Raw genomic sequence first — 24,931 nt, forward strand, 5'->3', positions numbered from 1 at the left:
AGGAAGTGGGGAGCCAGGACGAACGTGAAAAGGCAGGCCCTAGAGGAGGCCTGTCCTGCTTAAGTCCAGGACAGTGAACGCAGCAGCCTGCTTCCTACAAGGTAACAGACAGGGCACAGGAAAATTAGTTCTCCAGCTCCTGAATGGATCACAAGAGTACCAAGGCCCAAACTGTGACATAGTGTTGTTTTAACATGTATCAATACAGGCTGTGTTTGGGATTTGGGCAAAGAATTAACCACCAGGCACAGTGAGGTATCACCTCACACCGGTCAGAATGGCCATCATAAAAAAGACCACAAATAGGGACTTTCCTGGCTGTCCAGTGGTTAAGAATCTACGCTCCCAATGCAGGGGTCATGGGTCAATCCCTGGTCAGGGAACTCAGATCCCATATGCCGCATAGCGTGAACAGAAAAAAAAAAGAAGACCACAAATAACAAATGCTGGAGAGGATGTGGAGAAAGGGGAATCCTTGTACACTGTCGGTGGGAATGTAAATTGGTGCAGCCACTATGGAGAACAGTATGGAGGTTCCTTAAAAAACTAAAAATAGAATTACCGTATGATCCAAAAACCCTACTCTTGTGCATACCTTCAAAGAAAATGAAAACACTAATTCGAAAAGATACATGCACCTCAATGTTCACTGCAGCACTATTTATTACAGCCAAAATATGGAAGCAACTTAAGTGTCCATCGACAGATGAATGGATAAAGAAGATGTGGTACATATATACAATGGAATACTACTCAGCCATAAAAAAGAAAGAAATTTTGCCATTTGATGGAATGGAGGGCGTTGTGCTAAGTGAAACAAGACAGAGAAAGACAAATACTGTATGTTTTCACTTACATGTGGAATCTAAAAAATAAAACAAATAAACAGATATAACAAAACAGAAACAGACAGATATAGAGAACAAACCAGTGGTTACCGGTGGGGATAGGGAAGGTGGGAGGGGCAAGAAAGGGGTAGGGGATTAAGAGATACAAACTACTATGTATAAAATGGGACTTCCCTGGTGGCACAGTGGTTAAGAATCCACCTGCCAATGCAGGGGAAACAGATTTGAGGCCTGGTCCGGGAAGATCCCACGTGCCGCGGAGCAACTAAGCCCATGTGCCACAACTACTGAGCCTGTGCTCTAGAGCCCATGAGCCGCAACTACTGAGACCGTGAGCCACAACTATTGAAGACTGCACGCCTGGAGCCCGTGCTCCGCAACAAGAGAAGCCACCGCAATGAGAAGCCCACTCACTGCAACTAGACAAAGCCTGCGTGCAGCCACAAAGACCCAACGCAGCCAAAAATAAAAACAAATACATAAATTAATAAAATAAAATAAAAAAGCCACAAGGATATATTACAGCACAGGAAAATACAGCCAATGTTTTATACTTTAAATGGAGTATAACCGATAAAAATATTAAATCGCTGTTTTACACCTGAAACTAATATAATATTGTAAATCAACTATACGTCAATGAGAAAGAAAAGAAAAAAAGGAAAAAAAAAGCAACAACAACAGAAAGGAAAAAAAAACCAGCCAGGAACTGGGCCCAAGGATAGCAACTTGGTCTTCCAGTTTCTGGATAAGGTTAAAAGACCTAATAAACTTGGTAATAGATACCATCTCTTACCAACTAATTAACTTTTTGGAAATAAGCCGACAGGGTCTATGGAAGAGCCAAAACAATCTCAAGATATAGTCAAGAAAAAAAATAAGATCTTTACCTATGCTATCCATACCCTAATGACCTGCATTCTTGTTTCTTAATTATAGATGTAGAACTCTCCTTACTATGAAAGAGGGAGGAGAGATTCAGCAAGGTCTCCTTGTTCAGCAAGCAATGAAGAACTGGATGAAAATCTGTTAACCCATGCATGTAAGGAGTCTTCCTGTATTTCAACTCCCACTCATTTAATCCACAGAATTCATGCTGACTGGTTAATTCTGACATACACTTTGGGAGTATTTCCAACTTAGAAGACCATGAAACAAAATTTTAACTAGAATGGCATAAAAAGGATGGTCAATTTACAGTCTTGATATTTACTGATAACATATAATAAACCAAACATTTAATTCCGGCAATGACACCTTTACTAGCAATCTACAAGCATTATGGTGTTGGCTCAAATAGGGTTTAACTTCAATAATCTAAAATTACTAAATCAGGTAAATGTTGCAAATCAGCTAATCCCTTTCAGGAGTTTCCTTTTCTGTATAATGGAGATAATACGATCGCTATGAAAAAATTTAGTCAAAACCTAGCATGGGATCAAAGTACTGGGTTAGATACTTTATACAAAGCAATACCTACCAGTGAAGGGAAGTCATAATCAATTCCCTTCTTAGCCAATCTCTTCCTGAGTGATTTTTCCTTCTTTTTAAATCGCTCTTCCATCCGTAGCTTTTGAAGAAGTGTCCGATTCTGATTATACCGTTTCACTGCTGGATATGATGGCCTTTTAAATGGCATATGCCACTCCCTAAAAAGTTTTTCATGTACTTTTTCAGGTGGTATAAAATGACCTATAATAATAATAAAAAAGGTTTTCAACCACGTGGGAGGGAAAGGATTTTCATATTAACTGTAGAATTTCCCGTGTCATTCCTCACTGCACAATCAAAATGACACGTCCCCCACTTAGTGGAGAAGCCTGAAAGATAAAGCAGGTGCCCAAGGGAAAGTCATACAGCCCACAACTATTTATCAAACACTCACTGTGTGTGTGCCAAGAGCAATTCCAGGACTAGAGGTTCGTGAGTGAACAAAGACAAGTAGCACAGAGGAGAGTGTGGATGGTATCAAGTCTCAGGGTTCCTGAAGCTAAAAGGATCCCTACTTTTAGACTGTGTGACCCACGGTAGCAGAAGCGCTGATCCTCTGGGCACCCACCCAGGACTAAGGCAGCTCACTGCTTATCTGCATCTCTCTGCTCACGGACGCACACTGGGCCCACATGCAAGGCAAGCCAAAACCCGTGGAATCCACCCTCCACCAGTGATGAATGGGGAGTTGGTACACAAACATCCCAGTTCCCTTGCTTGTCAGGTGGGATAATTCTGTCTCCCAGTGCTACCAGCAGGACGGAGCCCAGCTGCCTAAGTGGTAACCTGCTTGCTAACATACCCTTTTCACTAACTTATTATCGACTTCCTCCCCCTGCCCCATGTCGCCACTCCTTACAGGTATTTTCCTGGGATCACCTCCAAGATAAACTGCTTCCATTAAAAGAAAAACAAAGGGCGGGGGAGGTTTGGGAATTCCCTGGCAGTCCAGCGGTTAAGACTCCACGCTTCCACTGCACGGGGCGCAGGTTCGATCCCTGGTCGGGGAATCAAGATCCACATGCTGAGCGGTGCAGCCAAAAAATTAAAAAAGAAACAAACAACTGGTGATGACGTGGCTAATCTCACTCGTATCCGAGTTCAGAGCCCCTTGTGCCATCTTTCAAAAGTCAGATACAGCACAGCACTGATCTGATACACGTGGTTACCCACTCAGCCCATTTCATCCTGGCAAGAGCCACGTTTTTGTTTTTTTGTGTTTTTTTGCGGTACGCGGGCCTCTCACTGTTGTGGCCTCTCCCGTTGCGGAGCACAGGCTCCGGACGCGCAGGCTCAGCGGCCGTGGCTCACGGGCCCAGCCGCTCCGCAGCGTGTGGGATCTTCCCGGACCAGGGCACGAACCTGTGTCCCCTGCATCAGCAGGTGGACTCTCAACCACTGCGCCACCAGGGAAGCCCAAGAGCCGCGTTTTTAATGTGTGAACGAACGCAGGACCTCAGGAGTTACTGGGACTCTCTTAGCAACAGGAGCCGAAGTAGAGGGGTTCTACTTGGGCACTGGGATGGTCGCCCTCCAGCCCGAGCACAGGGCGGCCGGAAGCTCGGCCCCGCCTCCGGAGGGCGCTGCTCTGGGAGGCTAGTCGCTGGCGGCCCTACACCTGCAGGGTGAACTTCTAATCAGCGGCCATCCCGCCACTCCCGATGGCTTCTCTCGTGGAGGTGCTGCAGCCACTGCCATGCGGGCCGACTGAAACGTGACTCCTCACGCTAAAGGTCGTCCGGTCTAGAACCATCAGTGGGTCCTGCTGTCCTCGGGGTACACTCTGGTCTCCCGCTTTACAAGGCCTCCAGTAACCTGACTTTCCTTCCTCTCATTCTCCTCCTGCACCTCTTGTGATTCTCCTTGCAGGTGAATATGGTGAGTCAGTTTGGCTCTGCAGCTGCTGTCCCCTCAGCAAATCCTCACTCCCACCCCTTCACCTGGCTCACTGTTACGTAATTCTCAGGTTTCAACTTCAGTGACTCCTTCTCAGGGAGCCCTTCCACATCCCGCAAGGAAGCTCTTCCTATTTACTCAAGGAACCTAACCAACCCCATCTCAGGCTAAAGCAGCTCTCACTCTGGAAGATTTAGAAGTTCCCATTAGACCTTGTCTGGAAAATGCACTTAAACCCTTGCACCACTGCTTAAGAGAATCACCCCGGTGGTGGTGGGGGGGGGAAATCCAAGCAGCTAAGCAACCCGTCCTTCCCTCCCGTCAGCGGGAGGCGTCCCCGCAGCCCCACAGGTAAGACGGGTACTCACACTTCAAGAGTCTTTCGCCAAAAAGGTAGTTGTTCATCGTTTCAGCAGCTATTTTGGCAACATCTTCAGATTCAAACTCCACAAAGCCATAGCCTTTGCTATTTCCAGTCTGCAATGGAAAACCCACCACAGAAAGCAGAACAATTAAATTCTGATGTGCCATCAAACTCCCAAAATGTCATTAGTTTAAATAATGTACATTAGCCCCTCACTGAATAACATTAAGACACCTTTGATTCCAACTTCAAATCACATAGTCCGGGGACTGTTATGGGGAAAGAAAAGTTCAGAATAGTCTGAACTTGCCACTGATTTTGAGGCATTCCTGGGACTTTGATTACGTATGATGAATACATTACTATAGTTGGAATTCATCCAATAGCAACAGCCCAGCATAAAGGAAATGTGGGAGGCCCCTCAGCCCTTTACTCGTTACTGATCTCATGGATGGTGGTCACGTCATCCGTGTATTTATTAATACTACCCAGGAGATGGTATAATACTTCACAAAGAATGCAGGTGATATAATTCCCATTTTATATGGAGAAACTGAAAAGAAATGAACTCCTCAGTGTCTCTAAAGTTAATCAATAAAATACTGATTCACTGTCATGTTTACTAGTGACTGGGCTTCTCCACGGCTGGGGGCAAAGGACATCCTCTGACATGGACATCCGGAGTTCTTGGCCTCCACACTGCAACGTACAGTGGATTTTTCTCACTGAGCTCGGTAATAAGAGTTCTAGAGTCCGAATGCCCAGGTTTGGACCCTGGCTCTGACACTTAATCGGGTAAGGAATGTTCAAGCCTCAGTTTTTCCTTCTATAACCACTCTCACAGGGTTGCTAGGAAAATATGAAATAATCCGTAAGCGCTCCACAAGATGTCTGTCAAGTACTCAAAACATGTTACTGCAGGGTGGCAGGGTATGCCTGCCCAACATCCGCTCCTTTGGCATAGGATTATTTTGAGATGAAGGAATTGAGAAAGAGATACAAGAAAAACTCTCTGTCCTCCCCTTATTTACCTAAAAACAGGACATGAATTTACAAAGGTGTCTTCCTCCCTCTACCAGAAAGACAGAAGTTAGAGGACTCTACACAAAAAACTTTACGAAGTAGACCTCATCCATCATTAGTCTCCCGTATATTTGCCTTCCCACTATTTGCAGCCCTAAAAACTCAAAGCACTTTTCCTTCGTCTTGTCGCTCCTCCAAAAATGTTTTGCTCCTTTGCCAAGATGCTGTATAGGCCCAAGTTCTAACCAACCCTTTGAGTTATTCCTCTCCGAGCAGTCCCATGTGTAAGCATACATTTTAGGTGTTTGTTTTGGTCTTGTTAATCCCTTTTTGCAGTCCAATTTACAGGGTGCCAGCCAGGGACCTTAGGAGGGCAGTAGAAAAAGAACTTTTCCCCACTACAGATCCAGTTCTTAGTGACAACGACTAGAAATACTTTACAATCTTGCATTAAACAACATATTCTCAGATATGGCTCAGAACTGGTCATGTGATCCTGGAAATGAGAAACCATTTAAAGGGTGTGTGGCTCAACAGAGTTGAAGGCCAGGAGGCTCACTCCTAGCACCACCTGCGCCAGTGACTAACAACTCAGACACGGCCACAACCCAGAGTTATCAGTTCAGTTATCTGCAACAGGACAATTCTGGTAAAACTTTAAAAATCTGACAGTCCTTTTACAATCCCAACTCAGGAGAGGAAGGATGGTGGAGTGTAAAACACTGTGAAATCTAGCTCAATGTACCACACTGTGAACTAATAAATCTTTTGAAACCTGATGTGAAAATACATGTCAGGTGTCCAAAAAACCAAAAACTTAAAAGCCAACACCTCGACCTAGTAATCCCAGAATGCTGGCAATACCAAGCAAATAGTCAAAACCAGGGTGTGTGGGGAGGCAGTAGCTTTATTACTATGCAACAAAGCTGGAAATGATGCATTCCAGAGCATCTCAGCAAGGAGCACGCTTTCCAAGACAACTGGCCTAAACTCTCCAAAAAAGCCTACGTCAAGAAAAACCAAACAAGCAAAACAGGAGTAAAGAGACCGTTCGAGACAGGATGAAGAGCTAAACAAGCACGTGCAATGCACAAACCCTAACTGGATCCCAGGGTGGGCAGGGACCACGGGGGTATGTGACAATGGACAGTAAATGAGATTTTTACACTGGGATTACATGGCAGAATGTCCTCATTCTTAAATCGATGATTATGCATTTAGTATTAAAGCATTACAACTGCCACTTGCTTCAAAAGGTTCAACAAAACAAAGAGGTGTGTACCTTTTTATAGATATGGGAAGAGTTGAAGCTAACGTGTCAGGATATTAATAACGGTTGAATCCAGGGGAGGGACGTTCATTACACCATTCTTTCTACTTCCCTGTAGACCCGAACATTTTCAGAATACAAAGCTGGGGAACAGCTATACTCAATATGGAGAAACTCATTCTGCACTCAGTCATCCTGAGGATAGGCTGTAAAGCTCTATTTTTCAAACTCAGAGTCTGACCTTTTAGAGGGCAACAAAATGAATTTAGTAGGTCAGAAAAGTATTGTTACAAAACTGAATAGAAAGGTTAAGTATCATCTCCTGGGACTTGTTTTTCATTTATGTTTATGTACATGTGTGTTGCCTTGTGGATTTCTTATTGTGGATTGAAGGTCTGAAAAATACCGTTCTAGAGAAAGTTGCCTACACCTGCACCAAGAATGTTCCTAGCAGCTTCACCTACAAGACTGGAAAAAACCTAGGTTTCAACAGGAGAGTGGATAAATAAACAAGCAAAGGAACAGAGCAGTGACAACAAATAGTTAACTCTGATTTGCTATAACTCAAGTGGGAAAATGTGGAAAAACCGTATTGAGAAAAAAAGAGATTCCAATAACAAGAACTCTATGGTTACAACCAATCAAGTGTATGTGTGGGAAGAAAATAAAGTGGGCCACTCCTCTATTAACGAAACAAACCACATAAACCTTTCTTTATTAGGACGTAGGTATGATACAACAATAACGTTTATATAGTACTTTGTGTGTCAGGCGTTCTAAGAATCTTACACTTATCACCATATTTATCTTGGATTAGATAACTCCTAGGAGGTCGTATCTTACAAATATGAAAATCAGAAGACAGAAGCATGGAGAGGTTATAGAATTTGTACCTAGTCACACAACCACTAACATGTAGAGACAGGCCTCATACCTAGGTAGTCTGGCTCCGGTGTCCTTACCCAACTACCCACCATACAAACCTTTGCTGTCACAGTGATGCTACGTATCAGAGGCTGATACACGATGTATAAACCTGCTCCTCAAACTGAAGTTCATGTACCCCTGGCTTAGCAGTCATAAGACAAGCAAGACTCATTTACTGGGATTGTCAATTTAGTTTGAGAACTTGAAGCAATTACCTTTTTTTTTTAAAAAGCAAAGCAAACATTTACAGGAATATTGATTTTGCTCTCATGGCTGCTTCAGGTTCTAGACCTTATCCAACCCCTTTCTGGAATGAAGAGTAATAAGTGATAACATGCAAACATGCTCCATAAATTGTCAAGGATGATACACTTTTGGAAAATAAAACAAACTAATTCAATATAAAAATCCTACCTTGGTACTCCTGGACAGTCTGAATCTTGTAACAGTGCCAAACTGGGAGAAATATGCTCGGATCTGGGTTTCATAAAGCGACGGAGGTAAGTGGCCCACATAGATCACTCCAGGAGTAAGTTTTTGTTTCTCCTGTTGCTGAAGACACAAAGACCAGGCAAATATTTTCTTTGTAATAAGAAGTCACAATGCAACAAAACTTGTGAAACTCCTTGCTCTCAGTCTAAGACAAGACGTCAAGAACCTACTCTGTATTTCCACTTACCATAACACACTAAAGAATTAGCTGTTTAGACACAGAGAACAGACTAATGGTTGCCAAGGGTGGGGGAGGGATGCATTGGGAGGGTGGGGTTAGCATATGCAAACTATTATATAGAGAATGGATAAACAACAAGGTCCTCCTGTATAGCACAGGGAACTGCATTCAATATCCTGTGATAAACCATAGTGGAAAAAATATGGAAAAGAATATATATATATGTATATACACACATACACGTATACATATAACTGAATCACTTCGCTGTACAGCAGAAATTAACACAACACTGTAAATCAATTATACCTCAATAAAAATAAAGATTAAAAAAAAATTGGCTGTGTAATGTCTATCTCCCCAAGAGGACAACCATCAAGCAGTAGGCGGTCTTCTCAGCCTCCCACTCCCAGCCCGGAGTGCCAACTCCTAGGCAGCAAACGGAGCTTGGCAAATACTGTCTTTTAAGAATTCCAAAACCACTAACCGGGCAAACGAACCTCCCCAGTTCGGGGGCAAGGCGGAAGCAGGACGGCTCCAGGGTGAGGCTGATCCGCGAGCGGGACGAGGGCCAACCCAGCGGCTGGCTCTCCTCTCCTCTCCTCGTGCACCCCTCCCCCATACCCACCCCCCGGAGGACCCTAAGGCCCACGGCCCAACCGCGTCTTTTCTCGGTCCTCCCGGGGAAACCTCGGCCTCCTACCTCATGAGGTCCGGGCCTGCCCGGGGTGACCCCAGACGAAGCACAGGCGTGGGGAGGCCGAGGCGCGCCGGGCAGGACCCCCAGACCCCGTCCCTCGCCTCCCCTCGCGGCCCGGGCCGCGCTGGCCGCTCACCTTGCTTGCGCGCCGGCGAACCTGTGCCACCTCCTTCTTAAACTTGGTATCCTCCTGCGGGTTCAGGGACAGGAGCGGCTTGGCCGGGCCAGTGAAGGCCGCCATGTCACCAGCTCGCAGGCGAAAAAGACCCACGCGGCGCTCCCACAAGCGCCGAGCGCTCTGCTTCCCCAAAGCGGAAGTGACGGCAGGGGCCTGGGGCGGGGCTTGGGGCGCGGTGCAGGGGCGGGGCCTGGGGCGCCGCATTCTCAGCGCGGCCAGAGGGCGGGATGGGCTGCTTGTTTGGCCGGTGCTGCAGGGCATGTCCAGGGTTGACGCCCTTTGGAGGTGTTCCCTCGGCCTGCTGCTCAGTATTTCGGCAGCCTGCCCGCCCGTGGTTCCACCCGTCCGCTGAGGTCAGCCCTGTGGCCAGGTGCTCGACTTGGAAGGGCCTTTGTACGCTGATCTCATCCTTTAGTAAGGACCTCATCTTCTCTTGTCTCTGTTGTAGGAGATGCTTTTTCCTCTTTGCATTGTTGCAGGGCAGGCATCTTGGCTGTTCTCAAAGTTAGATATTTGATGTATGAGTCAGATACTGGCCTCTGTGTCCCCCAGAGGGGGACTGACCAAGAGGATACAGACCAAGTTCTATGGTTCCCTGAAGGCCCCTCCCTTGGGTGTGTGTGTGAACAACCCTCTCTTTCCCAGGCTTGAATCCCTGACTTATCTCGGAGTTCCTATGGGGAGCGGAGGGGAGGAGCAAAGACGGGAAGAAGGCAAACTGGCAATTCTTTTCTGGGAGTTTCCCCTCTCGAATCTTCTCAGTCCCCTCCAGGAATTCCTGGCCCCCAAAGAATCAGGTGGTGACCCAAGGCTTTGCAAAATTGAAAGAGCATATGGACTGCCGATTCTGATTCCTAGGTCGGGGGCAGGGCCCTAGGTTTTGTGTCTCTCACAAGCTCCCAGGTGAAGCTGATGCTCCGAGGATTACACTTTGAGTATCAGGAGTAGAGATACGGGGAACTGATCTCTGAACCGGGTTGAAATGCGTCCCCCCAAAAGATATGTTCAAGTCTTTACCCCAGTACCTGTGATGCGAGCAGGGTCTTTGCAGATGTAATCAAGTTCAGATGAGGTCGTGCTGGAGAAAGTTGGACCCTAATCCAATGACTAATGGCCTTATAGTAAGAAGGACGTTTGGGGACACACACACACACAGGGAGAATGCCGCGTGAGGACAGAGGCAGAGGTTGGAGTGATGCTGTTGGAAGCTAAGGAACGCCAAGGATTGCTGGCAACCACAGGAATCTGGGAAGAGGTAAAGGAGGATTCTTCCCTAGAGCCTTCAAGAGCATGGCCCTACCAGCATCTGGAACTTGGATTTCTAGCCTCCAGAACTGTGAGAGAAGACATTTCTGTTTTAAGCCATTCCGTTTGTGATCATTTGTAATGGCAGCCCTAGGAAGCGAATACAGTTACCATATTTGGTGCAGCCTGAAATGGTTTTCTGAGGAAAATACTTTGATTGGTCCTGGACCTGTCTTGGCCTGTTAGGGCCAGGTGCTGCAGGAGATCCTAGATGTTCACAGAAGGCTACCAGGCCACCCTCTCCATGGCCTTCACCAGACCACAGAAGTCAGCCCTTAACTGGGGACAGGGTCTCTCAGCCCCTGGATCACACCGCAGCCCAGACAGGACCTGTTTCATTTCCCCGCTTCTGAGTCTGGGTCATTTCACAGCACCTTCCAGTGACATACGCTTTGGCCCTGCTGGGGACCATCTTATTCTGCTGTTCCTCGGCTGCCCAGGGCCCAAGGGTCACTCTGGGACCTGGGCAGGTGGTCACGGGAGCTGATGTGGCATCCTGGTCAGAGAGTCCAGAAGCCCCCCGGCCTTGTGCCTGGGGAGATTGTCCTCCTCTCAGGTGGGGCCTCAGTCTTCTCAGCCATGAAGAAGACTTTGGGTGAGATGATTGTTAAGTCTCCTGGGGTAGGGGTCGGGAAGTCTGCACTCTTTAGTGGCAGCAGCAACACTACTAACGATCAGGTGGGCAGCTGGCCTTCTGCGTGCCCTAGGTGATAGGCTAGTGTCGCTATGTTTGTCCTTCCACCCTCCCTCCCTCCCTCCGTTCCTTTCTTCCTTCTTTCTGATTTTGTATGTAGGCGGGGAGGCTGCTTGGGTGGGATGGCTCTCACTGAGCTGGACCGTCCCGTACACACTGCCTTTGCATCCTGTCCGCAGCACACGTTGCCAGGGCCACCCTAGCCCTCCCCGCCTGGGCACTTAACAACCCACATGCCTCCAGGCACTTCCGCAGACCCCTGATTGGACGGTTGAGTGTGCTCACTGCAGGTCTCTCCCCTCCTTTTCCCCCACTGCCCTCCCATATCTGCTGGGACAGAATAGCGGCATGTCTTTCCCATGGTGCCACCATCACCACCTATGGGCTGGGGGCCCAGCATGGCGAGGGCTGCTGCCTGGGATTTGAGGTGGGGCTGGCGGCAGAGTGGGACCAGCTGCAGAGCGAGGAGGGATGTGCTGAGTGTCCGGGCAGCTGGGCCTTGGGAGGAGAGGGCTCTGCGGGGCGGTCCTGAGAGGGGAGCCAGTGGGCACCGGCAGGGGCCGAGGTGCCTGCCCAGCCCTGCCCACTTTCCTCCTCCCCTGCTCTCCCCCCTTTCCATTGCTCTGCCTGGTCCCTGCAGGGCCGTCCAACATGCCACCCCTGGGACGTGGGCCCAGCTACCAGAGTCAGCCTGCTTGGCCCTGCCCCTTGCCCCTTGCTCAGGCACAGGGCTTCTGGGCATGGAACTGAAAGGAACAATTTTAGGGGAAGAAGTGGGGAGCAGTTCTCATCTGTGTCACCCGGCTCAACAGTGGAGCCTCAATGCATGTCACCTGACAAACTAAAAATTCAGTCTGCAGACCATTTAGGGCCACATGACCTGAGGCTGGGAGGGACATTTTTTCCTCTGTCCTGTAGATGACTGTCACCTGGGCCACATCCTGCCCTGTGCTGGGTTTAACATCATGCACAGCCCCAAATCCAGACCCCGAGTGTGGCAGTGACCCTGGCAAAGCTGGGTGGACCGGCGGGGGGATGGGGGTGGGGAGAGTGGAGAGTGGGGCCTGCCTAGAGGGTCCAGGTTCCCTCTGAAAATCCATGGACTGACTCACCAATGCCCTCGTTCATCCCAGGATCCTTTCCTGCCTTCAGTGGGGCTGTGGGTCATGGTGTCCTGGGTCCTGCAGTCTGAATCCTGGTGCCCTCTTCCCAGCCTGTGTTAATCATGTTTGTATTTTCTGATGTTTTGACACCTTAAAAAGCTTGCTGACGGTTTGGGGTTAGCAGGTGCAAACTATTATATCTAGAATGCATAAACAGCAAGGTCCTACTGTAGAGCACAGGGAACTCTATTCAATATCCTGCAATAAACCATAATGGAAAAGAATATATATATATATATATATATATATATATACACACACACACATATATGGATCACTTTACTATACACCAAAAACTAACACAACATTGTAAATCAATTACACTTCAATAAAGAAAAAAAAAAGCTTGCTGGCTGCAGAGAGACTGTCCTCCCAGTGCTAGCCAATTGCTAGAGACAGCAAAGGGCTCAGCCTGGAGCATCTCCTTACCTGACTCTCACACACCAAGCCAATATCCCCTCCCCTAAATCATGCCAAGGCGAGGTACCAGGCAACTTGAGACCACTCCTATAGCCTGAAGTCCACTAGAAGCATTCACATTGGCCAGTCCTGAGCTCATCGCCCTGCCCTGCCCCGCCCTGCCCCGCCCTGCCCTGCCCGTGGCCACAGGGACACAGGGACACAGGCTCTGGCTTGGCTTTCCCTCACTCCTGCTCCTCCTTCCTGACCAAACCTGGTGCTTCCCCGTGTGGCCCTGCCTGGCACGGTGTGCCCTGTCTTCTCAGGAGACGCAAGGAATAAATTCTTCTGTCAATGGCACTGGCCTCTCTAGCTGTCATTATGTCAGCTCTATAAATTAAAATCTCCTGCTTACACAGCCCAAGGCCCATCTCTTTTTTCTCTCTCTGCACTGACTCCCTAACCCCTTCTCCTGTTCTCAGACTGCAGGCCACAGCTCCCAACCAGACTTCTGTTTCTCCCCTCTTGCCCTTCAAGGAACCTTGCAGACGTGCACCACCCATGACCTTGTCTGCAGTACTATTAAATAAGGTATAATTTAACCCTTAAATTAGCCCAGAATGTCTACAGTGTTAATATTCACACTGCGGAGAGAGCAGCCAAGCTGGCTCCTTCAGGCCCTGGTGGGCAGGGGAATGAAAATGAAATCAAGCTCTTTGCAGAGGGATTTGGCAAAATACGTCAGGAACTTTAAAAACAGGACTTATCAAAAGAATGATCTTATTATCATTTTTAAATTTCTAACTTTAATTTTTTTAATTGAAGTATAGTTGACTTACAACATTGTATTAATTTCAGGTGTACAATTGGTAATTTGACATTTTAATAGGTTATACTCTGTATAGAGTTATTATAAAATTTTGGCTTTTTCACTGTCCTGTACATTACATCCCTGGTAACTTATCTATTTATTTAGTTTTAACTTACCTATTTCATATCTTGTAGTTTGTACCTCTTAATCCCCTTATCCATTTTGCCCCTCCCCCCACCTCTCTCCTCCCTGGCAACCACCAGTTGGTTCTCTGTATCTGTCTGATTGTCTGTTTCTGCCTTGCTATGTTTGATCATTTGTTTTATTTTTTAGATTCCACATATAAGTGATATTATATAGTATTTGTCTTTCTTTGCCTGACTTATTTCACTGAGCATAATACCCTCCAGGTCAACCAATGTTGTCACATTTGGTAAAATTTATTCTTTTTTTATGGCTGAGTAGTATGCCATTGCATCTACATACCACATCTTCTTTATCCATTCATCTGTTGATGGACACTTAGGTTGCTTCCATATTTTGGCTATTGTAACTAGTGCTGCTATGAACATTGGGATGCATGTATCTTTTCAAATTTGTGTTTTTGTTTTCTTTGGATAAATACCCAGGACTGGAATTGCTGGATTGTATGCTAGTTCTATTTTTAATTTTTGATAAATCTCCATAGTGTTCTCCATAGTGCCTCCACCAATTTACATTCCCACCACCAGCATAAGAGGTTCACTTTTCTCCACATCTTCACCAACACCTGTTATCTCGTCTTTTTTTAAAAAAATAAATTTATTTATTTATTTATTTTTGGCTGCGTTGGGTCTTTGTCGCTGTGCGGGCTTTCTCTAGTTCTCTAGTTGCGGCGAGCGGGGGCTACTCCTTGCTGTGGTGTGCCGCCTTCTCATTGTGGTGGCTTCTCTTGTTGCAGAGCAAGGGCTCTAGGCACGTGGGCTCAGTAGTTGTGGCTGGTGGACTCTAGAGTGCAGGCTCAGTAGTTGTGGCGCATGGGCTTAGTTGCTCTGTGGCATGTGGGATCTTCCCGGACCAGGGCTCAAACCTGTGTCCCCTGCATTGGCAAATGGATTCTTAACCACTGCGCCACCAGGGAAGTCCCTTTTTTCTTTTTCATATAGCCATTCTCACAGGTGTGAGGTGATATCTTATTGTGGTTTTGATTTGCATTTCCCTGATGATATCTTTTCATGTGCCTGTTGCCCATCTGTATATCAAAAGGAAATGATTTTACATACTGATAAGGGCTTACGAAGACTTTCATCACAATGCTATTTATAATAGAAAGAACCGAAATAGCCCATAAAAGACTGACTGTGTTAATAAACAGGACATGTCCATTCCACCAAAAACAAACAAAAAAATTCACATTAACAATGTCTGCATTTCAAAAATTATTTTTAAAAATGATAAAAAAATGAGAAAATGTTAATTTTTAAGTAATAAGGATTACTAGAATTGAATGAGAAAGATGAAAACTTTATAGTAAGATGTGCAAAAAGCACAGCAAATTCCCAAAAGAAATTTCAATATATACATGATGATAATAGCATGGTGATGAAAACAACTCATTTAGATTACAGCTTCATCTTGTAATAGCTGCATATGACCTTAGGCAAGTCAATTAATCTGTTAACATAGTAACATCATTTATAAGATAAAAATAGTATCAAATTCGCAGAAGTATATTGGAGATAAAATATGACCTTTCATGTAAAGTTTTAGAATAACGTCTGGCGCAAACAACAAACTATCATTTAGTTGATATAAGTAATCATTTAAATTCATATGGAGTGTATCCATATACACACACATACACATTTGTATTTGTAGGGTAGATGTATGGAATAACTGCAAGGTTAAACAAGAAATCATTACAGCCCGTGCCACAAGGAAGGGGAATGAGGGAAGGTAGTAGTAGTTAAAAAGGAGAGAAACTTCCCACCCGGCACGCTTAAAAATTCATATAATCTAAAAAAAGGCAACACAATCCTACAGAGAAGTTAAAATTTAAGAAAAATTTCACTTTCAATCCATCCCCTTAATTACAGTCCCGCATACACTTTTATTTTTCCCGAGTATTTTTTTGCAGAAACGAATGTACTGTTTCCCTTTTTACGAAGACTGCAATCTACATTCTTTTTATGCGTACCCTTCAGTATCGAAGCATCTTCCCGCCAACTGCTGTTGGATAAAACACCATGTACAGTAGTCAGCCCTCCGTATCTGCGGTTCCGCACCGCAAATTCGACCAACCCCAGGTAGAAATATTCAAAAACAAAATTCCAAAGCTCCGAAAAGCAAAGCTTGAATTTGCGTGCACCAGCAACTATGTACATATTATTCGCAGTGTATTTACAACTATTTTCTTAATGCATTTTATTAGGTATAACAACTAATACCTAATTACAAGTAAGCAAAGTATTACAGGAGGATGTGCGTAGGTCATACTCAAATGCTACGCCATTTCATATAAGGGACTTGAGGATCCTCAGAATTTGGCATCGTGCAGGGCTCCCGGCACCAAACACCCAACAAGACACGGGGGTGGACTTCACGAGCTAATAGCGGGATGCCCCACACCTCTAAACCCAAGCCCCAGCCCTCAGGCCCACGTGGTCCGAGGACCCCTTCCCGGGCTGTTTTCGGTGATGCCTGTCGGAAGAGCCCGGCCCACCTTGCTATGCCTTCCGGGCAGCGCCTCAGGCAGAGCGGCGGACAGCCCGGCCTTCTGCGCGCCGTGGGCCTGGGAGGACCCCAGCGACAGCCCCAGCTCAGGGCCCGGTGGACGCGGCCGCGGTGGTGGCGGGCGTTGTGACTGACGGCGCCGGTTGTCTCCCGAACGAACTCGGCTGGCCACCTTCGCCGCCCTGGCTGACACTCGTGCGGCCGGCGCCATGTCTGTGAGCGAGATCTTCGTGGAGCTGCAGGGCTTTTTGGCTGCCGAGCAGGACATCCGAGAGGCGAGCCCCCTCTCTCCCCATCCCCTTTCCCTCTCCTTGCCTAGCTGGGCCGCGACGCCCGGCCCTCCTCCGTCGCTCAGATTCGAGCGGTGGGGAAGCCTCCGGGGGTGGGTTGCTCCCGTCTTGTTTTGGCTCAGGGCACTTCCCTCCCCCGGCCCCCGATTCTGCTGCCAGGTCCTGGTTCCCTGTGTTCGGGGCTCGGTTCCTTGGCATCACCTACCTCATTTGGGTGTCAGTTTTCCTCCTTTTTAGCGTATGATTATGTCGAAGCCTCAGTTAGCGCTTGGGATTCAGACGACACGTGTTTGTTGTGTTTGTTTATTGGTGTCTTAAAAGCACGTGTGCCCTTCTCTTTAAAACTCTCCTATGGCTTCTCATTCCACGTAGGATAAAAATCCAGACTACTGTGGCTCACAGCTCTCTCTCTCCAGTCTCATTTTACGCCTTCTTCCGTTGTGTGTTATGCTCAGTTTACCTCCCTTTTATTCCTCTAGTTCCCCAAATAGCTTCCTGCCTCAGGACTTTTGCACGTACTGCTTGCTTTTCCCGGAATGCACTACTTTCCCACTCTTTTCCTGGTTATCTCGTGTTCACCTCCTTGATGTCAAAATGTAAATAATTTTTTACCCTGTTATGTTTACTTCTAGTAGTACGTTACCATTAAAAAAAATTGTGTGATGGTTATTTTTTAAACGCCTCCCCCGTTATACTCTAAAGGAAGGAAGGGACTGCCTGCTTGGTTCCTCAGTAGTTACACAGTGCCTAAAAATGTGCTCAGTGAATATTTGTAAAATGAATGAATGAAAAATACCCGATCCTTGTATTGCGTTTCATTCTTCTCTTGTTGGTTTACGTGTGGGTGCCTCATCTCCTTTAGTGTTGGAGTGGGATATTTTGGGCGAGTGGGTGGCAATTAGCCTTTGAAGTCTATATCAGGAATCTAAGGCTTTTTGGTGACTTCCTGAAGGTCTCACAGAGGAAGTAAGTGGAAAAGTCAGAATTCAAATCTGGATATTTTGTGCACCATTCATGTCCTTGTAAAGGTTGCTAGTGTTTTGAATCTACGTGAAGGTGTCATAGATCAAATATGCTATTTAGTATATTTGGTTTGAGGCTATGATAATATAATGATTATGTTGGATTTATTTGATATTTTCATCTTTAATTCTTTCTAGGAAATCCGAAAAGTTGTACAGAGTTTAGAACAAACAGCTCGAGAGATTTTAACGCTACTGCAAGGGGTCCATCAGGGTGCTGGGTTTCAGGACAGTAAGTTCTTTGTTTTGATTTTGAAGGTTTTTATCCAATTTATTGATCTCTCATTTAAAGAGTTAATTTACATCCAGAAGACATATCAAATCTGTATTATTTACTCTGAAAAATGTCTCTCATGCTTTATGGTGAGTAAAAATTGGTGAAGTGGGTGAGTTGATTATTTTACAGGTTTCCAGAATTCTGTGTATTTTGATATTCTAGTTTCACGTAGGTGGAAATAGGAATGTTTTCTCCTGTGATAGAGTTATACTGATGATAATTGTGGTAGTTTCATAGCTGTCTTGTGTATCTAGCAACTTTTATCTGGCTCTTTTTCTTAAACCCAGTCTTTCAGTCATTGAAAATAATTTAATATGCATTTGTAGATAATGAAATGGCCAGTGTAAAATGTTGTCAATGTGTTTACAGTCAGCTCTTCTTTGGGTATCAAGTACGAGAAGTTTAGACATGGAACCTCCATTGTAAGATGTAGTCAGCACAACTGAGAGACCTGAAATATAGTTTCAGAAAGATAATGATATAATGATGTAATTAACAGGTGTCAGGGGCAAGTCATTTTTCTAGGTGATACAGAGTTGGTCAGCCTGATTGAGAATAATTATAAAGCTGCCTTTTGACCAAATATGGGAAAAGCAGTCCAATTTTAGGCATCCTTTGGGGACTGACTAGGAAAGGCAACTTAAAGATGAGGTTATTTATGATAGTTTACCAGTATGTTACCCAACATATTCCCTTTTAGCAATTTTTGTTTGTTTATTTTTTAGTAGGGAAGCTAGATATGAAATTTTGAGAGCCAGATTGAAAGCATACCCTACATTTGGTCATGAGATTTTAAAAAAATTTCCAGGTAGACTACATAGATTGTTAAGCAAGAAGTGTATTTGAAATCTGCTCAGTCTGTCGTTATTATGTTTGATTATCTTTTTGTGATCAGTTCCAAAGAGGTGTTTGAAAGCTCGAGAACATTTTGGTACAGTAAAAACACATCTGACGTCTTTGAAGACCAAGTTTCCTGCTGAACAGTATTACAGGTTTGTAAGACAACTAACATCTTTTATAACGTTAAGTAAAAAAAGGCAAGAGAAAAATTATATGTACTAAAATGATTGCTTCGGTAAAAATCCCTCTACTTAGGAGAAGCAACAGAAAGGAAAAGGAACTGTTAATAGTGGTGGTATTTTAATGGTGACAAAATTGTTGATTTTATTTTTTTCTCCCTTTTACTTTCAAAATTTTCTTAAGGAACATGTATAATTTTTGCAATGAAAAGGTAATTAAAAAGAAAATATGTATTGTGTGAAGGTCAAAATAGAGAATATCTTTTTAGTATATTCAAGTTACTTGTGAAGTTGGATGAACCCTATCTTTGCTGTTAAGGTTATGGGATTAAGTGGCAGTGTATGTGTGTGTGTATAAATATACTGAATATCGAATTTCACTGCCAAGTGACATATGTGGGTAATATGCCATATCTCCTTGAATGTACAACACTATTAATTTTAAGATACAATGTTATTTTTTATACCACTAGGGAAAAAATTTGTTGTTAATCATAATTGTGAAATGTAGATTGTACAATACATCATGATATCATAGATGTTAAACTGGGAAAAACTGAGTGTTGATGAAATATAGTAAATAGGAACCTAAACTTTTCTACTTACGCTTGCTTTCTCACTAGAGAAGATGTTCTTTTAAGACACGTGATAGGCAAGGAATAGTTAGGACATGTATGTGGGGAGTGGATAGTATAACCTCACAAGATTCTTTAAAGGTAAGGGCCCGCAAACTACTGTGGCCTTTTATATTTTATATAAATATATTTATATTTTAAAGAGTTGTTAAGAAAAAAAAAACAAATAAGAGTATGTGACAGAGACTGAAAGTGACCCACAAAGCCTCAATCACAGAAAAGGTTTGCTGACCCCTGCTGTAAGGTAATAACTGATGCTTAGAGAAGTAGGACAATAGAACTGGCAGGGTCTTTAGAGACCATGGTGTTTGGAGTTCACACACAGGCTGCCCTCTGGCTGATTTGGACCTCAGAATATTTTGTTTGGCCTGGGTTTTGTTGAAAGATGGTTTTGAATTTGTTGCCACATTTGAAAATCAGGAGGCATAGCATAAATATCTAGGGGTTGTAAAATTTCTATTTCTTTTTCAGGCTCCTAGCTCGGTTTAACTGCAGTATCCCAAGGTTTTAAGTTCACTGTTTAGTGACTGCAAATGGTAGTTATTTCCTATGTGTGTGAATCAGGAGTTTCTTGATACCCTGCACTCAGTTCAGAGAATAACACAGTCAGGTGCTGAGGCTGATGTACAGTTGTGGCTCTCATCAATCTTCATTCGCCCACATTTATTTTTCTCAGAGCAGTGTTATTGTATTTACTGATTAAACTTCTAAAGCACAGTTGCTCTTGTCCATAGCCTTTGGTTGTAAAGTTTTGCATTCATCAAAATTGGACCATGCTTCTCATTCATTAAAATTATAGTAAGTAATTGTTATAAATTTGGACTGGCAAATCCAGTCCAGTGTACTTACGCTGAATCCATCTCATATACTTAAATGTCACATTGCTCTTACACGCTTTATAAGTTTTATTTGAAAATGGCCCCACTCCTCACGTGTCTGGCCATGGCTGCCCCCGTTCTGTCTTTCTGACGCTGGTGCCTCACGCTCGCTGCAGGTTTCACGAGCACTGGAGATTTGTGCTACAGCGCCTGGTCTTCTTGGCAGCCTTCGTCGTGTACTTGGAGTCGGAGACCCTGGTGACTCGAGAGGCGGTCACGGAGATCCTTGGCAGTGAGTGTCCACAGGCGTGTCTACCTGCAGGGCCAGCTGAGGTTTTGGTGGGGGGACTTTCTATTTATGGAAACAAATGAGAGCTAAATGGAAAACGGGTTACTTGGAAACAGAAAAACTAAAAATATGTAGTGGCTTGCTCTTTGTACTTGGGCGTTCCTTTGAGTTTTTAAAAACGTCAAGCCTACAGAGAAGTTGAAAGAACAGTGCAGTGAACCCCTGTGTACCCCTCACTTAGATCCTCTACTTGTTCACATTTGGCCCATCTGCTTAGTCTCTTACTGTGTGTGCCTTGGGGGCACGTGTGAACCGTTTGAAAGCCGGGTGTAGAGACCATGACTTGTCATTTCAGTGCTTCAGCATGCACTTCTAAAAACAAAGGTATTCTCAGACATAACATATATTCTTGGTGGTATTATTATTATTTTTTTTTTTGGTTGAAAATTTATTTATTATTTTTGGCTGCGTTGGGTCTTCATTGCTGCACATGGGCTTTCTCTAGTTGCGGCGAGCGGGGGCTACTCTTCATTGTGGTGCGCGGGCTTCTCATTGCGGTGGTTTCTCTTGTTGCAGAGCACGGGCTCTAGGCGCGGGGGCTCAGTAGTTGCGGCGCATGGGCTTAGTTGCTCCGCGGCATGGGGGACCTTCCGGGACCAGGGCTCGAACCCATGTCCCCTGCATTGGCAGGCAGATTCTTAGCCACTGTGACACCAGGGAAGCCCTTTGGTGGTATTATATTTTGAAAGAAGAATGGAAGGAAAAATTGAATTCTGCTTGAGAGCATGAAAAGTCCACAGTGCCAAGGATATGTCCACATTCAAAAGATAGTTTTGAAGGACTTGTTCCTTTTTCACTTTGAGAGAAGTTACACGTGTGTGCATGTGTGTGTGTCTGTAGTTTAAAAAATTTTTAGGTGTAAGTTGTATTTCCATCACGACCTTGTCTTTGTTATATTTTCTAGTTGAGCCAGATCGGGAGAAGGGATTTCACCTGGATGTAGAAGATTATCTCTCAGGAGTTCTCATTCTTGCTAGTGAACTGGTAAGAAGCTTAGTGATTTGTCATTTGCTCTTTTGATTTTTCCACTTCATTGTCAGTTTTTTAAAATGGGTACAAAAATTCAGAAGCCTCGTTCTTTTCTAAGCCACCTGTCGGTCACAGGGTAGTCATTGACTGTGTACTGTGTGTGTTAGGTTTTGCTGGGATAGCGGTTCAGACGATGAGGTGGCTGTGCACACTTAACTATTGTGTGCATTTTTAGAAGATGAGAATACCTCCTTTCAAAGTAGTGGTGAGGCATATATTCCTGGTGACTGCATTAATTCATATAATTGTCTGGGGGAACAATTTAACTATATAACTGTATAAATTATTCTTGCCTTTATCTCCTTCATCTCCTGAGAAATTATCCTATAAAAGTAATTCAAAAGAAGAGAAAAAGCTGTTATAAAGGTGTTCACTATAACCTATTCATATTTATGAAAAGTTGGAGGCCACAGAAACTCCAACAAAAGGCCGATGATTTCTTAAGTTATTAAGTAAGTTAGTAAGATCAAGCAGTTGTCAGAACTGGAATTATGAGGGGCAGTATGGAGACGTGTTTCGGCCCACGGGCCTCGTGGCCGCGGCCAGGAGGAGGAGCCCTGCTGTGACATCCCTGCTTCTCTGTCCCGCAGTCGAGACTGTCGGTCAACAGCGTGACCGCTGGAGACTATTCCCGGCCCCTACACATCTCCACCTTCATCAACGAGCTGGATTCCGGCTTCCGCCTCCTCAACCTCAAAAACGACTCCCTGCGGAAGCGCTACGACGGCCTGAAGTATGACGTGAAGAAAGTGGAGGAGGTGGTCTACGACCTCTCCATCCGTGGCTTCAACAAGGAGACGGCGGCGGCCTGTGTGGAGAAGTAGGGGCTCTCCGCGCGCCCCGCTGACCCCAGCCCGGCGCCTCTCACGGTCGTTAGGATGCCCATCGCTAAACACCGCGCTTCATTTTCTTAACCGGTTGTGTGGTGTATCAGAGTTGAAACACTTTTTTTGGGGGTGAAAGAATAGCCTTTACAAGGACAGAGTTTTCTTTGTCGTTTCAGTGAATTTGCTCTGTAACTCAGTGTATTTCAGTTCTGTCAAAAAGTGTAAATGCCAACCTCTTGGTAAAGTTCTTTTCTTGCTTACCCTGATGCTGTCGATGTACTGATGGAGAGCTTTACTGTCTTGTTTGTGATTCTTCCAGGAGTGACCCTTGATGTTTTCTATATCCAAATTAGCCATCCATACCCAGGTATGCCCTGGATACCGTATACAAATAGTTAACTCAAAAGGATGGTTGCCAAGCGAAGGACAAGTTATTTTATATTTTCCTTCCTCATTTTAAACCTTCTGAGTAAATCAGATGTTGAATTTTTTTGCAAGGGAAGTATAGCCCCAGGGTTCTCTCTCACTGCCATCAAAATATCAAAGATTAAACTGCAAAGTCAAGTTCAGCAGATTATTTGGGGACATTTTTGTATTAAGGATTGAGTAACATCATCTGGCTCTGCTTACCAGGTGGGGAGTAGGGGTAGTGTTTTAAAACACCTCTGTGTTCTGATGTTGCCTTAACATTCTGCTGTTGCAGCAGGTAAACATTGCGTCCACACACATCTTGAACTAACATTTCATATGATGTACTTCTGAGCTATGAAACTTTTTACCTAATAGCCAGGTAGACTGCTAGGTCTGGGAGTGTAAAGCCACTCAGCGGAGTTAATTCTCAACACCCTGACTGGTGATGTTCTGACTGAAGGATGCTGTGCTTTGTCTGGAAGTAAGAGAAAACCTTGAATTAAAAAACAAACAAACAAAAAAATTAGCTGATTTGGTCATGTTTTTTCGAGTAAGCAATTCTCTCAGGTTGTTGATTATTCCAACAGTCAGGTTGTACAGTTTTGGGCAAGTCACGTGTATCTCATTGGCACCGCCCCCCTCCTAATTTTCAGGTAGTACTTGCCATGTAATTTTGCTGTTGAGATATTATTAAAATGGTGACTTAATCCACAGCATCTTGGAGCTCACTGAAGGGAAGGTGCCAGTGTGTCCAGAATAATAGGAAGTATTTAGAAGTGTCACCCTCTCATGCCTAATACGGGTTTGGGCTTCCTGTTTGTACAGTAGGATATCTGGCATGGCCATCAGAGCTGTTATCAGGCTGAGTTAAGGACTGATCAAATTTTCCATCATGAGGAAAGAAGTAGAAATGAGACATAAATTGCTATGCATAGTTGCATTTTAGAACAATTTTCTTGACAGCTCTTTCTGCAGAAGAATTTGGAAAGAAAAATGTTATGGAGTCTTAAAGTGCCTAGGATGGTCACCTCAAATGTGCAGTAATAGCACTGCCTGGACTGAGCATAAAAGGCTTTGAATTCCATGATCAGACACATGCAGTAAGTTTGATCATAGCTTTCTTTGCCTCTTTAAGTATCAGTTCTGCTTGAGAACAGTAAAGTTCTCGGCAGAAGTTGTGGATTTCACTTTTCACAAATAACGTTTTAAGTGGAGGAGCACATTCTGGTTTTATACTCCGTTCGGGGATGTACAAGTGTCACGTGTATGATTATTCTGTTGTGTGTGTTGCCGGCTTGTTGTAAAGCAATAAAAACAGTTTCTTTGTTTTCTTTTTTTTTTTTGGTCTTTTTGTCACTTAGTGTGCTGCCGCGAGAACTCTTCTACATGGGCAGTAAGTTCTGAATGGTTTGTGAGGCTGAAGAAGACCGGGGTGATGAGCCCACACTGCTGTGTGGTAGAGTAGCCAAAACACAGCAGCCACTGAGCTGTGTACTGTAAAGCGTAGGTAATGTTGCTGTGCTCTCCCCTGGTTGGGAAATAACTGGTATTTTAACCGAAGATGTTGAGAAGCCTTGGCTCTGGTTCCGGGACACCAAGATTGCTTTTTCCAACTTTAGAAAATCAAGCAGGTTAGAGAAAATAGAGATGAGTTAGTGGATGCTTTCTTTATAGATACATTTATGAGGAGAAGATGAGAGCCCCATAAATGCTAGAAAAGATTTGCCCTGTCTTAAACTTGAACAACGAGTGATGCTTAAGAGAATTTAATAAAGAACAAAAGCTCCTTTGGCTGTGTTC

The 24,931-nt window shown here is 44.7% G+C and overlaps 2 protein-coding genes and 1 long non-coding RNA gene across 4 annotated transcripts in view; 2 read left to right on the plus strand and 1 right to left on the minus strand.

The window, feature by feature from the left end:
• LOC137226728 (uncharacterized) overlaps nucleotides 1-2,230 on the plus strand; it is a 22,704-nt gene extending 20,474 nt beyond the window's left edge. Inside the window, exon 3 of the long non-coding RNA XR_010944493.1 lies at nucleotides 1,788-2,230. This is a non-coding gene — a long non-coding RNA (uncharacterized lncRNA). The remainder of the gene's footprint in view (nucleotides 1-1,787) is intronic.
• NIFK (nucleolar protein interacting with the FHA domain of MKI67) overlaps nucleotides 1-9,514 on the minus strand; it is an 11,786-nt gene extending 2,272 nt beyond the window's left edge. The window contains exons 1-4 of the mRNA XM_067742205.1: nucleotides 9,329-9,514; nucleotides 8,234-8,371; nucleotides 4,604-4,712; nucleotides 2,329-2,540 (exon numbers count right to left, since the gene is read on the minus strand). Of these exons, the coding sequence (XP_067598306.1) occupies nucleotides 2,329-2,540; nucleotides 4,604-4,712; nucleotides 8,234-8,371; nucleotides 9,329-9,433 (564 nt within the window). The 5' untranslated portion in view covers nucleotides 9,434-9,514. The remainder of the gene's footprint in view (nucleotides 1-2,328; nucleotides 2,541-4,603; nucleotides 4,713-8,233; nucleotides 8,372-9,328) is intronic.
• A 6,999-nt stretch (nucleotides 9,515-16,513) lies between these two features.
• On the plus strand, nucleotides 16,514-24,462 carry TSN (translin). Of its 2 annotated transcripts, XM_067742206.1 has the most exons (6): nucleotides 16,518-16,729; nucleotides 17,905-17,998; nucleotides 18,939-19,035; nucleotides 20,692-20,807; nucleotides 21,769-21,848; nucleotides 22,484-24,462. In XM_067742206.1, exons 1-6 carry the CDS (start codon nucleotides 16,664-16,666, stop codon nucleotides 22,715-22,717), a joined length of 687 nt encoding a protein of 228 aa, XP_067598307.1. In that variant the 5' UTR covers nucleotides 16,518-16,663; the 3' UTR covers nucleotides 22,718-24,462. The 2 variants fall into 2 exon arrangements, with proteins under 2 accessions (XP_067598308.1, XP_067598307.1); XM_067742207.1 differs by lacking the exon at nucleotides 21,769-21,848 and having other exon boundaries at nucleotides 16,514-16,729.
• Nucleotides 24,463-24,931: the final 469 nt, after the last annotated feature.

The sequence above is a fragment of the Pseudorca crassidens genome, chromosome 6 (genome assembly GCF_039906515.1).
Source record: "Pseudorca crassidens isolate mPseCra1 chromosome 6, mPseCra1.hap1, whole genome shotgun sequence".
Taxonomy (NCBI): Eukaryota; Metazoa; Chordata; class Mammalia; order Artiodactyla; family Delphinidae; genus Pseudorca; species Pseudorca crassidens.